General features: G+C 34.3%; 1 protein-coding gene across 2 annotated transcripts in view; it reads right to left on the bottom strand.

The window, feature by feature from the left end:
• COL21A1 (collagen type XXI alpha 1 chain) overlaps positions 1-15,590 on the bottom strand; it is a 242,471-nt gene that overhangs the window by 89,219 nt on the left and 137,662 nt on the right. The window contains exons 9-14 of one of the 2 annotated variants that reach the window (XM_077903578.1): positions 6,445-6,613; positions 6,137-6,353; positions 3,420-3,593; positions 2,317-2,394; positions 485-493; positions 90-173 (exon numbers count right to left, since the gene is read on the bottom strand). In XM_077903578.1, the coding sequence (XP_077759704.1) occupies positions 90-173; positions 485-493; positions 2,317-2,394; positions 3,420-3,593; positions 6,137-6,353; positions 6,445-6,613 (731 nt within the window). Of the gene's footprint in view, positions 1-89; positions 381-484; positions 494-2,316; positions 2,395-3,419; positions 3,594-6,136; positions 6,354-6,444; positions 6,614-15,590 lie in introns of those variants that run through there. The other variant, XM_077903577.1, reaches the window with a different exon arrangement.

Below are 15,590 nucleotides of genomic sequence, written 5' to 3'. Positions count from 1 at the left end.
TTTCACAACAGGTCAATGACGACTAGGAATTTTGTGCATTTGTTTGGCTTTTGTGTGTTTTTTAAAAAAGAGCATTAGGCATTACTCACCTTGGGACCCTGCAGTCCTGGTTTTCCCGGAGGACAAACACAGGGAGCTGGAGTTGAGCCGACATCACTGGGACCATTAAGGCACTACAGAGAAATAATGGACATAAACAACAAACACGGAAAGCCACACAAACATGCATGTGTGCACAGGTACGTGTATGTGTCTGCACATACACGTGAAACGATAAAGATATCTCACATCTACTTTCCGATTTGATTTAGCACAATCCAGTAAGACATTCTGAATCACAAAAAAAGCTATGAAAACTAAATATACTCAAACTACATAAAAATGAGTTCTGTTTGTGTAATGTACTTACCAGTTAATGGAAAGAAGCTAAACAGTCCAACAAGACAAATACTACCTTAAGGAGAATAATAGTTTCCAGGCCTACCTCGCCATTCTGAAAGAAAAACAATGAATGTGTTTTAAAAGATGCTTTAAATTTCTAAATTATCTACCTAATTTATAGATATTTCATTGCCCCGGTTCTAGATACATGAAGTATCAAAACCAGCAAGAGCTAACCATTTATGTGCAATTCTCTTAAAAAAAAAAAAAAAAAAAAAAACATTGATACACATTATGACAACAATTACTGTAGGATAAAGGACATGAACAATGATGAAGAGAAGAACAAGGAAATGGAAATGCCAAAGCTGCTTGGTGTAATGGCCACAGAGGAGCAAAAATAACCCACGGTGAGTTTTGTACACTCTCTTGAACTTTCTGGAAATCTTTTAAAAACCAGGAAAAAAAGCCAAAGCACATCTAAGAAAGTCACAAATTTCATGCATTAAATTTTCTGCATATTACTTTAGGAGACCTCCTCACTAAACAATTTGCTTCTTACTAAATACCTGATCTTATATAGGTTAATAATCCAAACAATAACAAATTAGATCATAAAATGAGAACATGAAACTAAAGATACAAAAGTTAACAAGCTACATGCAGTCACACCTAAGAGTAAGGAAGGAGACATAAAAACACAAAAAAAGTAATGTGAGAACTCAAACTCTACCATCTAATCCTGTTTTTAGGATGTAGGAGGGTAATGCTCACATCATAACATCGATGCAGAAATATCAATACATACAGCATACATTAGATGTACATTCTAATACATACAGCATATAAAATGGACTCTCAGAATGTAATAATGTATTAATACTTTTAGGAGTTTAGAGATCTGTATTTCAAGTTATAAGTATCTGAAATAAAAGTTCTAGTGTTTAAACAATTACCTCTCTAAAACACCAAGAATGAATCATCTCTAAAAGGTTCCATGGTTGATATTATTATAGAACCTTTAAATGCATTGCTCTACATCCTCAAGGTTTCAGTACATGTGGATTTGTAGGTTATTCAGTTTGATAGGAAAAAAGATGGTAGTGTGACTTTATAAACTAAAAGAACTATGGCGTGAACTCAAATGTCACTGGGAATTCACACCGCAAAAAGTTTTACGATGTTTTACCCTTTTTGCCTTACAAAAATATACCTTTCTTTTTCTGTCCAAGGGAAAAAGGATCATGATCACACACACACACACCCTGCAAGCACACATATATAATCAGACTCTAACATTTTAGCTTTTAATTTTTTCCTTCTAACATTTTAAGATTCTAACATTTTCCTTCTAACATCTCTAACATTTTAGCTTTTAATTTTATCCTTCTTTGATTAATTAATCAAAATGGCTACATAGATAGAAAGTTTCTTATATCCTAAAAATACAAGAAAATTTTCTTTAGGAAACAAGAACAAAAAGAAACCTATATATTCATAATAGTTTGAGAAAATGTGCTGGTGGACAGGAAAATGAATCATTTCCTGCTCTTTAGAATGGTGCTATGTAGGGTATTCTGTCCACACATTTAATTAAGTAAGTATAGAAATGTATTTTACACTCCAGATATTCAAACAAGAATTCTACGTTTTTCTAGAGCAGGTCCAGCCCTGCTTCATTTGAATACCAGAAACATCACACTGAGGTATGAAAACACATTTCCTTGTACTCTTCCATTCACACTTGCACACTGATAACATTATTCTTTTATTTCAATTATGAACCTCAAAATGTCTTAATCATTGTAACTTTATTTGAACTGACAATTAACAAATTAATTCTGCATATCAAATGAAGGCTCACATATTATCTTTTATTTATTGCTCCTAAAGTACTGAAGCAACACTTGAGGAAAAACAATCTATGCTACTCACAAATCCAGGAATCTCGCATGCTGTCTCTCGGTTGTTTTGTTCTGGGTCACAGTAGATTCGCAACTTCTGGACATCAAACTAGGACATAAACCCCATCAAGTTAAAATTGAGGCCCAAGGTAACTGTGTAATAAGAATGACCCAACTACATCAGCAGTCATGTAAGGTTTAAATCATAGCACTTAGCTAAATATTAGCAATACTAAATTTGAATACCTAACATACAGTTTAAAGAGGTGATGCATTCACATAAGGAAATTCATTAGGAAAACCCTAGCACCAAAAACAAACCTCTAATTTCCTTCAGGAACCCATTGGAGCTTTTTTAGCATCTCTGTATCAAGCGCTTAAAGAGCATTTCCTAGAACACTTATAAGCCTTCCCAGGCTTTCTGCATTTATCCTAAATCTCTACATTTCTGATTACAAAAAAAAAATTAGTTGCTGGCATGGAGTGTTGTGTGATGAGTAGTCCAAGTACCTATTGCTATTTAAATATTTACTACATTCTGACATGTAACATTAAAATATAGAGACCATGTGTATAATGTGAACATGCAATCTTCCCTTGATAGAAAGTGGTAAAGCACACCTCTTCAAATAACAGATTGTTCAAGAGATGGCTATCTTTTTATAACACATTTCTCAATCCACAGATACTCCAGTTTTTAAAAATATCAAAAAAGTAACAGTTTTGTTTAAGAAGTAAATCCTGAAATTCATTAATCTGATTGTAACCTCACAGCTGCAGAGAAATTTTATAGCTCCCAACTCAAAGCTCTAATCACATTCTCTTTTTCAAGTTCATTATTTAATCTATGCTTCTCCTGGGTAATATGAAATTAATGTTTCATAAGAATGTAGAATTCTACCCTGAACCCAGGGGAACATTTTTCTAAGAATTCCTACAAAATCTATTAAGTCTAATTTTGCATTTTCATACACACACTCAAACACACAATTCCACTTATAAACTGACCATTTTTATTATCTTAAAGGAATCAATAATTCAGTTAACTACTTAATTAAATGTGATAAATACTATCACAAAAGACAGCAAAAGCTCACTTTATATAATGAAAAAAGCTAATCATTACTTATCCACCTGAACGGTTTCTTCTTTCCCAGAATACTTTCCAATTTGAGTTTGCCCACTGATGAAGATCCCTAAAACTGGATGTAAGGGCTTGTTTTCAATTTGTTGATCATCAATATACAGAGTTACATCTTGTTCTGTTACTAAGAGACGAATTTGATGCCAGCCTTCATCAAATAATGTCTATAGGAAGAAAGTAGGGAAGATTCATAAAATTCCTAATAATCTTTCATTTTCTTTGTTCCCATTCCTTTGCAGCCAACCATAAATCCACACTACACAGACTGGTTGTGTTATATACTAATTCACCTTGACCCAAGTTGGGTCTCAAATTCTAGCCACCAATTAATTTATGAAGTCTTACTTCGCATTATAGATCCATTATATGTAAGTTTATGTGTCAATTACTGAAGCAATTCTCAAGGTCACAAATAAGTTCTTAACCTCTGAATCTAAATGGCTTTTCCCATTCCTCATCCTATTTACTCCATTGCAACTTTAGATCCTTAACTAGTCCATCTTACTTAGTTTCTTCCTTCAACTCCATGACTCAAACCATCTTGATCATTTCTTCTTCTTCAATTGCTCATTCTCTATTTTTTTGAGGGCTCCTCTTTTTCACCTGCCTTTTTTTTTTTTGTTTTAAGATTTTTATTTATTTATTCATGAGAGACAGAGAGAGAGAGAGAGAGAGAGAGGCAGAGACACAGGCAGAGAGAGAAGCAGGCTCCACTCAGGGAGCCTGATGCAGGACTCAATCCCAGGACTCCAGGATCACGCCCTGGGCAAAAGGCAGGCGCTAAATTGCTGAGCCACCGAGGGATCCCCCTTCACCTGCCTTTTGATGAGGTCATAACTGACAGATCTATCACTGACCTTTTTCATTCTCCCTTTTGATTATGTCAACCATTCCTATAGGTCAATCATTACTTCTATGGAATAACTCTCATATCTACAACAGCCTGGACCTCTTTTCTACATATGGGATCTATAATTTTTAATACTGGCTAGTATAGTTTTACCAGGATATTTCACAGTTAGCCTGAGGGAGAGTATAGCAAAATGAACTTGAACTATCCCCAAAGCTTTCTTCCTCTCAGTTTCCCTGGGAAAATAATAACCTCACTTTCTAAATTGCAACAAGTGTCTTTACCTCTTGCCCTTCCCTCAGCTGAAATAATAACCAGATGCAAAGTTCTACCAAATGTCTCTTAAATATGACTCAAATTCACTTCACTATTCCCATTCTCATTACCATAGTTTATGCTCAAGTATATCTTGCTTTATCTGAATAATTTTAAAACATATCTCTAATTCTTCCCTAAGCCATCCTTAATACATCACTATAATTAATCTCTCTCACTACCATTCTGTCAGAGAAGATGCCACATCTTATTAATCTCTAGATTCCCAGGATCTAGCCCATTTCCAGGACAGAGATGAAAGTATTTTTTACGAAATAAAAAGGAGAAGAGAAGAGAGAGCTGCTTTGACCATGACACACCTATGATTCCAAGACTTTTTGATGGAATCCTATCATCCACTGAACAAAGTCCAAAACCCTTTGTATGATTGTCAGGTTCCCACAAATTGAATTCATACTTTGTTAGCTCTTTCTTTCATGCATCTTATACTTCAAACACAGGGGATATCACTTTCTATTTTTTAAATTAAAACCCTGTATTTTACCACACAGGAGTACTCAATACTGAACCACTGACTTACATGTCCTTAGCTTTCTTCATCAAAATTCTATATGTTCTTCAAGGTCTAGTCCAAAATGCATCTCATTATAAGACTTGCCTGCATTTTGTGTTAGAATATACTTTTCCCTTTACATTTCTCTAATATTTTGTACTTCTAGTAGATATCAGAGGTCTTCAATCTTCTATTATAAATAAGTTAGTTCCTTGAAGGTGTGAAACATGCCTTACTCATTTGTGGTTTCTTATAGAACCTAGCATATTGACTTTAATAAAAATGGCAGCCAAATTTTTAAAAAATTTAATTTGCTTACAATGAAGAAATTGAACAGATGGCATAATTTCATATATAACCTTGTATACTTCCTAAATTATACAATATACTGTTAGACTATCATGAGTATCAAAACTTAGCTATTTTTATCATTGTATCTGTATTCTGAACACATCTGACTTGGAAAATACACTTTTTTTGGATTATCAATTTTATTAAATAGAGGTTATTTTGGGGAAACAAAACATTTTTCTAATAAATGTGAATTCTGCACTCATTATCTACCTGTATGTAAGGTTCTAACAAATGTCTTTATCTCAGTACTTTGTAGGGCATGGCAGTGTAAGATGGGACCAACATGAGTCTTAGATAGATGAGACTTAACTTCAGTTTCTGATGTCACCATTTAATAGCTGTATTACTTTGAGATGGAACTTAATACCCTTCAAACTTTTTTTTTTGGTCTGTACAATGAGAACAGTAGCTTCTTCCTTGGGTGATTATTACAATTAAATGTTCTTGACATCCATCTAGTAGCAAGTACTCAAAAAATGTGAGTTCCCCCACTCCTTAATTCCACCTAAGAAACAATTTTCCTTCATTTGTTGCTCTTATTCAGTAAAGCAACACTAAACTATGAAGTCAGATTCTTTTCAGCCACATTAAAATTATGGCACTCTTCCTCCAACACACAAATCTGGTGGTGATTCCCCATGAATATCATCATAATCATATCCAAGCATCTTTACCTTAACTTGAGGGTCAACGAAGGTGACCACTTGTGAGCCATTAATCATGCTGGTTGTTGTAAATAGTAAAGTTTTATCCACACCATTTAAAGTAACTGCTATTTGTGGCCTTCCATCAATGGTTAAAATTCTCCATAAATCCCACATTTTCTTGACTTTAAATCTCTGAGTGGAGACAAATACATATGATGGAGGAAGACCTTCTGGGAAAACATTGCTAGAAAAAGAAGAATATGCATAAGCTTTAGGAATTCTCAGCATGTCTAGAGACATAACAACAAAAAGGTGTATCAACACATAATGTATACCTTGTGAATTCTGATAAGTCAACTTTTGATGTTACTTCATATCCTTTTATCTTTGTTGGTGAAAGCAGGATTCTTTTCTTAACCTTTTTCTTTACACCCAAGCCTAAAAGAATATCAAACCCTTTCTCATCGCGAGCTGCCACTGGAATTCGTGTTGGACAGACAGATTCTATAAATCCAGAGCAAAAAGCAGTAAACATTGATTAATCATGGATTTCTTCAATAAGAAAATGAGAAATATTAGAGAAAATAATTATAAAAAATATATATGCACACAAATGGATATAAATGCCTTTTCTGAAAAAATGTGCAGGAGTGTCTCTGGCACTTAAAGTCCCAAATGTCATTTTTCCTCCTAACAGCGGATAAAGTAAAACAGAAAGAAATATACTTTATATATATAAACAGACTACTTTAAGAATACTATGCTAACGTCTATAAATCACTGTTTGAATGAAGGGCAACCTAATACCTGAGAGGGGGTAGGAGAATACTGGAATGACATTGACAATTCTAATCTAATAGTTGCTATTAATTAGTCACATGACTTTGCATAACTCCTAAATTTCTTGGATCTAAGAGATGAAATCTAAGATTTCTTTCTTGAATTCCCAGCATTTGAGGGGTAAAAAAAAAATTTCTTATTCTTGATAACCTCTCCAGTTTTAGCAGTTGAAAATTCTACAGTTCAAACATCATTGGTTCTATTTACTCTGGGAAAAAACTGTAGGTCTTTTCTGTTCATGAAAGTTCTCAAAATGGCCCTATTATCTATGATTAATTATATCATATTAATCATATTTTCATATTTATAAATAAAGACTATTTCCTTAAGAAGAATTGTTAAGATTTGTATTATACAGTCATCTATATAAATTCTAAAAATATGGTATGCTTTTAACTTGCTGGGAAACTAATACCTGAAATTATGTGGAAAATTTTATATGGTTGAAATGCTATTAAGCTGTTAAATTGTAGAAATGTTGCGATATTTTCAGATTCTTCCAAGGCCCTCATATAAAATAAACATTGAGCATGACTGCTTATATTTTATAGAGCAGCTAACAAAATAAAAAAAGAACAAACTCCACTAACCTTCTTTAAGATAATCACTCTCTTATACAACATTAAGAAGGAAAAGCATCATATTTATAATTCAATAAAAAGTAATGAGATGGATTTTATTAGCCCAACATGTATAGTCATAATTTATACCACAGAATATTAGAAATAAAATAAAGGTCTGATATAATTAAAATTTTTTCTTCAGGTCTTAAATTTTGAAGTGATCCAATAAATTATGTCCTTCTTCCTCTGGTAAGCTTGTTACTAAATGATGAGGAGATACAGGAATGAGGCAAGTAGATGTTGGTTAGATATGTGATTTAGGGAATTTCATGACACTGCACACCATAAAGAACCCCCTCACACCATTCCAGCAGCAGAAAGCTGACTATTCCCTAACCCACCTTAGAAGCAGGGCCTGCCCACTAAGCTCACATATGTTCGAGAGGAAACCAGAACACACTAGCTCCACAGATACACTGATCCAAGGAGAAGAAAGCTAAAGACTCTTTGATAAACATGACCAACTACTTTTTATCAAACTCATTTATTGAAAATTGATCTTCTCATTCAGTGGTAAGGAACTATAAAAGGTTAGGAAAGAGATCAGAAGAGTTAGCCTTGCTGAAGTTTCTTCACATGAAAATAAGAGAAGCAGGGTGTAAGTGATCCTAATAGCACTATATTACAGTTTAAATCATAAAGCAATTAATAAAACTAAATCTTTTCTGTCGTGACGCAGGGCTTCTTTTTTGACAGAGTGGCAGTGAGTGGAGGTATGCAGAATATATGAAGCCTCAAATCAGATACTTTTGATTTAAAACTGCAAAAAAAAAAAAAAAAACTTAGCTGAAAAGAAAACATGTTAAACTTTACATCATAAAAATATTCAGGTTTGAATTGCTGCTTTGATTTGCTTTTTAACTAAGAAGTTATAAGATGTTGGGTGAAGATCTCAGGCTTAAGAAAATTAGGTTTAGACTTAAGCCTCTCAACGTCTCCCAAAATTTTGGATTCTCATCTGTGAAGTGAGAATAATGATCTCCTTCACAGAGTTTGTCTGAAGATCAAATGTGATGATGTATGTGAAAGTGCTTTGTAACTGCAAAACGGCATGCAAGTGCAGGGGACAAAGCAAGTCTTATGTTCATCCTTTTGCTATAACAGTCTTTTACACCATCTTGTAATACCCAAAATTTTATGGGGAAACAGTATGGCACCACTTGTGAAATCAAGAATGTATAAGACAGCCACATTTTCATTACTACCTAGCACATCTCATGAAGAAGTATGGATTTAAATAATTATGTTTTCTTGAAGGTAATTTTTCTTCCCAATAGCACATGGGAAGTGAAAAAAGTGTAGTTAAAATGTTCAAAAACAGTTTTTATGTTTGTATATACCTAGTTTTAGGAAACAGGTAAAAGAAGTTTCCATACATAAAATGCTACTTTTTCAACCAACAATTTCTATATAAACTTGAGGGGAAACAGAGGTAAATAGTTAATTTACCCACTGCATAGAAAAAATAAATATATGAAATATATGTTTAAGTATACAAACCACATCCAGACAGAAGTATGGAAACTGGAAATAAAAACTGAAACTTGGAAATTATAATTTTAATACTAGGAAAATCAAATGCTAAGAGAGACTCAGTTGGGAGCTTGTTATAACACCTAAAACAGGTAATTAGAGTATCTAAATAAACCAATTTATTTTAAAGGCATGCATTCAGGAGGAAGGGTAAGCAAAACAGAAGACCTGAATTCACAAATTATTATTTCTACACCAACTACACAGTTTTAATTTCATTTTACTCCAGTATGGATAGAGTATTCAGGATAGGAATGCTTCCTGGGATGAGCAAAGATTACTCTATTTTAAACACTGAGGGCCAGTAATATCTGCTTTTCAGTTTGGATGATTTATTTTTGTTTTTGTTTCCCTTGCCTTTGGAAACAGATAAGTAATATCTAGAAAAATGTGGCTAAAATCCCACTGTCTATGTTCTCTTCTAGGATTTTTATGGTTTCAAGTTTCACACTTAGGTCTTTAATCCACTTTGAATTTATTTTAGAATTGAAAAGATACTTGCAAATGATACAAACAGTAAAAGAGGCTAATATCCAAAATATATAAAGAACTTAAAACTCAATACCAAAAAAAAAAAAAAAAATCCAATTTAAAAGAAGACAGAAAACACGAATAGACATTTCTCCAAAGAAAACATAGACACATGAAAAGACGCTCAGTATCACTAATCATCAGGGAGAAACAAATCAAAACCACAATGAGATATCACCTTACATCTGTCAGAATGGCTAAAATAAAAAAGACAAGAAAAAACAAGTGTTGCCAAGGTTGTAGAGAAAAATGAACCATTGTGCACTGCCTGTATGAATGTAAATTGGTGCAGCCACTGTGGAAAACAGTATGGAGGTTCCTCAAAAAATTAAAAATAAAAATGCTATATGATCCAATAATTGCACTACTAGTTATCCAAAAAAACCAAATACGTAATTCAAAAAAATATATACACCTCTATTTTTGTTGCAGCATTGTTTATAATAACCAGTATATGGAAGCAACCTAAATGTCCACTGACAGATAAACAGGTATACACATACATAAACGATGGAATTGTGTATGAGATTTAAAAAAAGAAAAAAAAAAAGGATGTTATCGGGTGGCCCGAGTGGCTCAGCGGTTTAGTGCTGCCTTCGGCCCAGGGCGTGATCCTGGAGCCCCTGGATCGAGTCCCATGTCGGGCTTTCTGCATGGAGCCTGCTTCTCCCTCTGCCTGTGTCTTTGCCTCTCTCTCTCTCTCTCTCTCTCTCTCATGAATAAATAAATAAAATCTTTAAAAAAAAAAAAAAGGATGTGATCATGCCATTTGTAACAATATAGACAGACCCAAAAGGTATGTGCTAAGTGAACTAAGTCAGACATAGAAAGATAAATGCCATATTATTTCACTCACATGTGTAATCCGAAAAAAAAATGAAAAACAAATTAATAAATCTGCAAATTCAAAGGACAAATTGATGATTGCCAGAGGAGAGGGAGGTGAGGAGGTGGGCAATATAAGTGAAGGGGAGAAGAATATAAAGTTAATGATATTTTAATAGTATCATGATGGCAGATGATACATACACTTGTGGTGAACACAGCATAACATACAAACTTGTTGAATTACTATGTTGTGCACCTGAAACTAATGTAACATTGTATGTCAACTATATTCAAGATTTTAAAGTTTTTGAGTCATCCATAGAAACCAGAAAAAATATTCATTTTTCTATTAAATCTCAGGGTTTAGTAATATAAGTAATCCAGTATTACCAAGGTCATAAAAGGTGTTTTACTTAAAATTCTGCCATGGACATGGACACAAAAACTGTGTAAATCTTTAGTCTAACTAGACCAACCAAATTAGAAACTACATCTTTCTAGCTCTAAGTTAACATCACAGGAACACTAATGAACACACTATTCCAGAACACATCTACCTACTTTTTAAATGCCTATTTAATCCAATTCCACATTGCCACATTGTTCATAGGTCACTCCTCTCCAGAAGTCACATATTTTATTCACAACCAATGAATTTTATCAAGGAGATCTGTGGTCAGAAACCAAAAGTAATTTTATTGATCCAGACCTAATAGTCCAATAAAACAGAGTTGTGTAGAGAGGGTCCCTGGTGCAGATCTGTGCAAGCCAACTTCCTCAGACTTTCCCTGGATTGAACTTCATTTTAATGATAAGGCAAACACAAGTGTATGTCCAACTGATATACACCCCTCAATGGTGTTCAGTGGCATTTTAATATATCTGCCTTTCTGAAGTTCTATTATATCATGTACTTTAATGTAATGTACAAGTTCATCAAAAGAAGGAACAGTCACCCTTGTTTCAATTTAGTACCAAGGTTGTGATTACTTAGACTTCATCATACTGAAAATACAATAATATAGCAAAACCAAAGTAAATTATGGAAACAGAGATCCTCTTACCAAAGATTAAATAACAAGAAGGTAGCCCCAATTTCACCCAATTTCTTTTCTCATTACAGACTGAATAAGCTCATCTTCCTTTACCAGCACTGTCTTGAAATCTAGATTGATTTAGAGTTAACAGTCCTTCATCTGAGGAAGATGTCTGCCAAATGCATGGCTGACAATGGGACCCAGTAAGAGCAGATGTCAATGGGAACAAGAGACTCCTATTACTAATGAGTACAACTTGTCCGCAAATCAGAAACATCACAGTCTTTTGCAACATTCAGTTGCCTCACTGATCACAGAATATTTTGTTTTTTTAACAATAAGAAAAAATATAAGAAATAACTATCATCTTTGGCCTAAGGAATAGTTAAGGAAAATATAATTCTAAAGGCTTATATAATCACAAAAATGAAAATGACTCATCTGGTTTTGCCATTTTTCATTTTAAAAGCATTGATTATGTAATGAATTTTTTTTTTTGTTATTCCTGCTCAAGTACTACAAATGGAGAAAAGGTAACATGTTTTGCCTTTATACATATGCAGATAATAGCATGTGTGTAATTCCTGTACCTCATTCTTCACCCCTTTTTACATTTTTTATTTCACAGACCTTTTGTCAGGTATTACAGTTGTGTATCATTTTAACATACAAACTATATATTTTCTTTAACCAGATGTCCAGGCATCTTAACATGTTCCTGTCCTTGACGTTACTCCAGCACACTGATATTAACTTTCATAAAATGTGATTTATATCACCAAAGTTGGAGTCAGTCACTTAGCCCAAGATCACACACTTCAAGAAAGTGATGTTGACAAAATCAAGAATCAAACCTGGATCCTGGTCTGACTCCAGAGACTGGGCTGGGCCTCCTTATCATTATGTAGCCTTGGGTTTATTAGGAAAAAGAATCAGGAGATAGTGCTTCACTTTAACAGGTCTTTGCTGAGTCTTTTAAAACATTTTTATGAAGGTACAACCTACCTTCAACAAAATGCCCTAATTTCAAGTGCACATCAACTGGCACATATTTATAGGTTTATAAGTTAGCACCCAGACAAGATAAAGAACACATCTAACACCTCAGAAAGTTACCTCATGATCCTTCCCAGACAATAACCTCTACCACCAGAGGCCACCACTGTTATGATTTCTGTTATCGCTGATTTGTGTATTCTTAAACTTAATATAAATGAACCATACAGTATATTCTTTTACTTGACTCTTCTTGCTCAACATAATATCTGGGGTACCATCCATGCTGTTGTAAATAACAGTGGCTTGTTCTTTTCTGTTGCTAGGTACTATTCCACTATTCAAATTATGTTATGACGTATTTGTCCATTTTATGTGAGCAGTCATTGGAGTTGTATGCAGTTTTGACTATTTTTAATAAACTTGCCATAGACAATCTTGCATATGTCTTTTGGTAAACATATGAACTTATTTCTCATGGTCAATTATCTGAGCGTAGAACTGCTGTTTCATAGGGAATCTGTATACTTTGCCCTAGTAGATAGTGCCAAAAATTTTTTCCCAAGAGGTTGTACCAATTTTCACCTCTACTATCATGTCTGTTGCCACTTGAAAAGGAGGGAGGTGTTATGAAAATATGTAATTAGGTGATAGATATTATACACAATATTTCAGAGAAAGAAAAAAGAGGAGGGTTGGGCTACGCATACAAGCTTTAAACATTCTTAACAAAAATTATTCCAAATATTTTCTTGTTTGTTCCTTTCCTAGACATAATTAACTCATACAACTGCATCTAAATTTAATCATAAACACTGACAGCAACATCTATATGCTGTAATTTGTATATTTTCTAAATTATGCCATAATAATTCTATTTTCCCATGAATACTCATACATTACTTTTCACATAAAATAAAGCATATTGTGTTTGAAGGGAACATAGCTGTAGCCTAATTAAGTGGAAAATTAATATTTTTAGATATACTACAAGTCCCTGACAATATAAATTGCCTTCAATTCAGATTAGATTCAAAACCTTTTAATCTACAGATAGATTATAAAGTGATTGTCCTGAATGTTTGATGACATTTTATGGAATACTCTACTCAATCCAATCCTATCTACCAAACTTTACCATACTTTCATCTCTCATTTCCCTCTGCCCCACCTCAGTGGGGAAATTCATATATACGTGTACCAACAATAAAGGCAAGAATGGAAAAAATAAGCTTTATAGGAGGACAGAAAAGTTAACCACATATATGTTATGAAATCATGGAAGCTAAAACACTGGCCATCTCCAAAAACATCTCAGTTGTCCTGGCCATGATTGCTGATATGTGTACCCCTACCCTTTGTGACTTTAATGAAATACAGATAGAATTATATGAGTAGGTTAGGGTAAAGCACTGGGTCACTATTATGAAGCATAGTAAAGTTTGAATTAGATAATCAAATTATCCAGCCATCTTTAAACAAGAATAGTATACAAAGTATAAGTGGTTTTTTGATGAGAAGAAACTCAGGAAAAGTCCTAAACATCATTCTAAGTTAAAGTGCATCACTGTAGAAAGCATTAGGAAAAAAGCCTCAAAGTTTAATGTAATGAAAGATACCAAAGTTCCACTCAAGCAGCAGTCTCTCTCAGTCTCTCTCTCTCTCTCTCAAATAAGATAAGGCTGAGGATGCATAGCTAATTGCCTTCTGACCTCTAGCCTCTGGCCCCATTTGAGCAAGTCAACATCATATACTATTTTAAAAAACAGATAAATCTCCTGCTTCCTCCAAAAGTCAAGATGGTAGAAAACAGTAAAAATATACAGGCAGTTTTCCAGAGCCTGCTCTTTACCTGCACCTATGCATAAGCAAGCTCAACATACCTGAATTAAAATATGGGTCCTAAAACCCAGTAATTCAAGCCACAGGCTGCTGGAAGCCCTTAAAGACACCTAAGGATGGTAACTTCTAGGGCACAGAGGGAAATTTCTTTCTCTTCCTTTCTCTCCTCTTTGTTGCATCAAGCCCATTCCTGATTTACTCAAAAAAGAAACAGAAGAATAATATCAGCAAGATGGCAGAATAGAAGTCATAGCCCACATTCTCCCACCAAAACACTGATTTAACAATAACATATGGATCAAAATACATTTATGGAAATTCCAGATTTAGGTTAGGAAGTTGAAGTACCCAAGGTGACCACAAAGCCAAGAACAGCATCACTGAAACAAGTAATATTAATAATTTCATTTTACTCACATCATTCCCTCCCCCATGCCTGTAAAGTGCCAAGAGAGAACACCCTAGCTTGTGATAGAGAATGCACTTGAGTGGGAAAAAGAAGAGTGAAGCATGTAACCACAGGGCTGTTCAAGAGACTGGTTTCAGCCTCACCTCATTTAGAGCACTGAAAGAACCGCAATCATTTGGATTCCTAGGAACTGCTGAGAACAAACAGAGTCATGGGGTTAAGGGGAAGGAGCTTGTTGTGGCTCAGCCTGATAAAGAGAAGACACACAACTTGAGCCTTCTCCCTCTGGAGGAATAGAAAAGAGTGTAGCTTTTATCCAGCATTCTAGCTTTCCCAAGGGCTGTCTGAGGGAATAATATTGATCCTGCCTAAGGATATTAACAGGGAACCAGAATACTTTGGATGCCTAATGCCCACTGAGAACAAGGTGGGGAAGCTTATAGCTACAAAACTAGAGACCTTAAGAAGCTACAGACAGATACTAAAGGGAATAAAAGATTATGAGCTAAAAAAAAAAAAGGGTTATGAGCTCCTGGGGTTGGGGTGGGGCGGGGAGGGGAAGCAAACCTCTCTAAGAAATTGCTCACACAGATCCGGAGAAATTATATCCTTCAATAAAAAGGCTTCAAAGCCCCCAAGAATCACTAGATGAACTAGTTAATAAGGGATTTCCCTGTATAAAGCCAGTTGGTAAAGAAGGAGAGAGGTAAATTTTTCAAACATGTGGCTCCCAAAACAAAGCTGTAAAATACACAAAGAAACAGGGAAACATGATCCAAAGAACAGAATAACTCTCCAGATACTAACCCTAAGGAAAGGTTTATTATTTGAAAAAAGAATTC

Source organism: Canis aureus, chromosome 7 (assembly GCF_053574225.1).
Source record: "Canis aureus isolate CA01 chromosome 7, VMU_Caureus_v.1.0, whole genome shotgun sequence".
NCBI lineage: Eukaryota > Metazoa > Chordata > Mammalia > Carnivora > Canidae > Canis > Canis aureus.
Note: the sequence above shows the minus strand (reverse complement) of the source record. Positions and strands in the feature narration are given on the sequence as shown.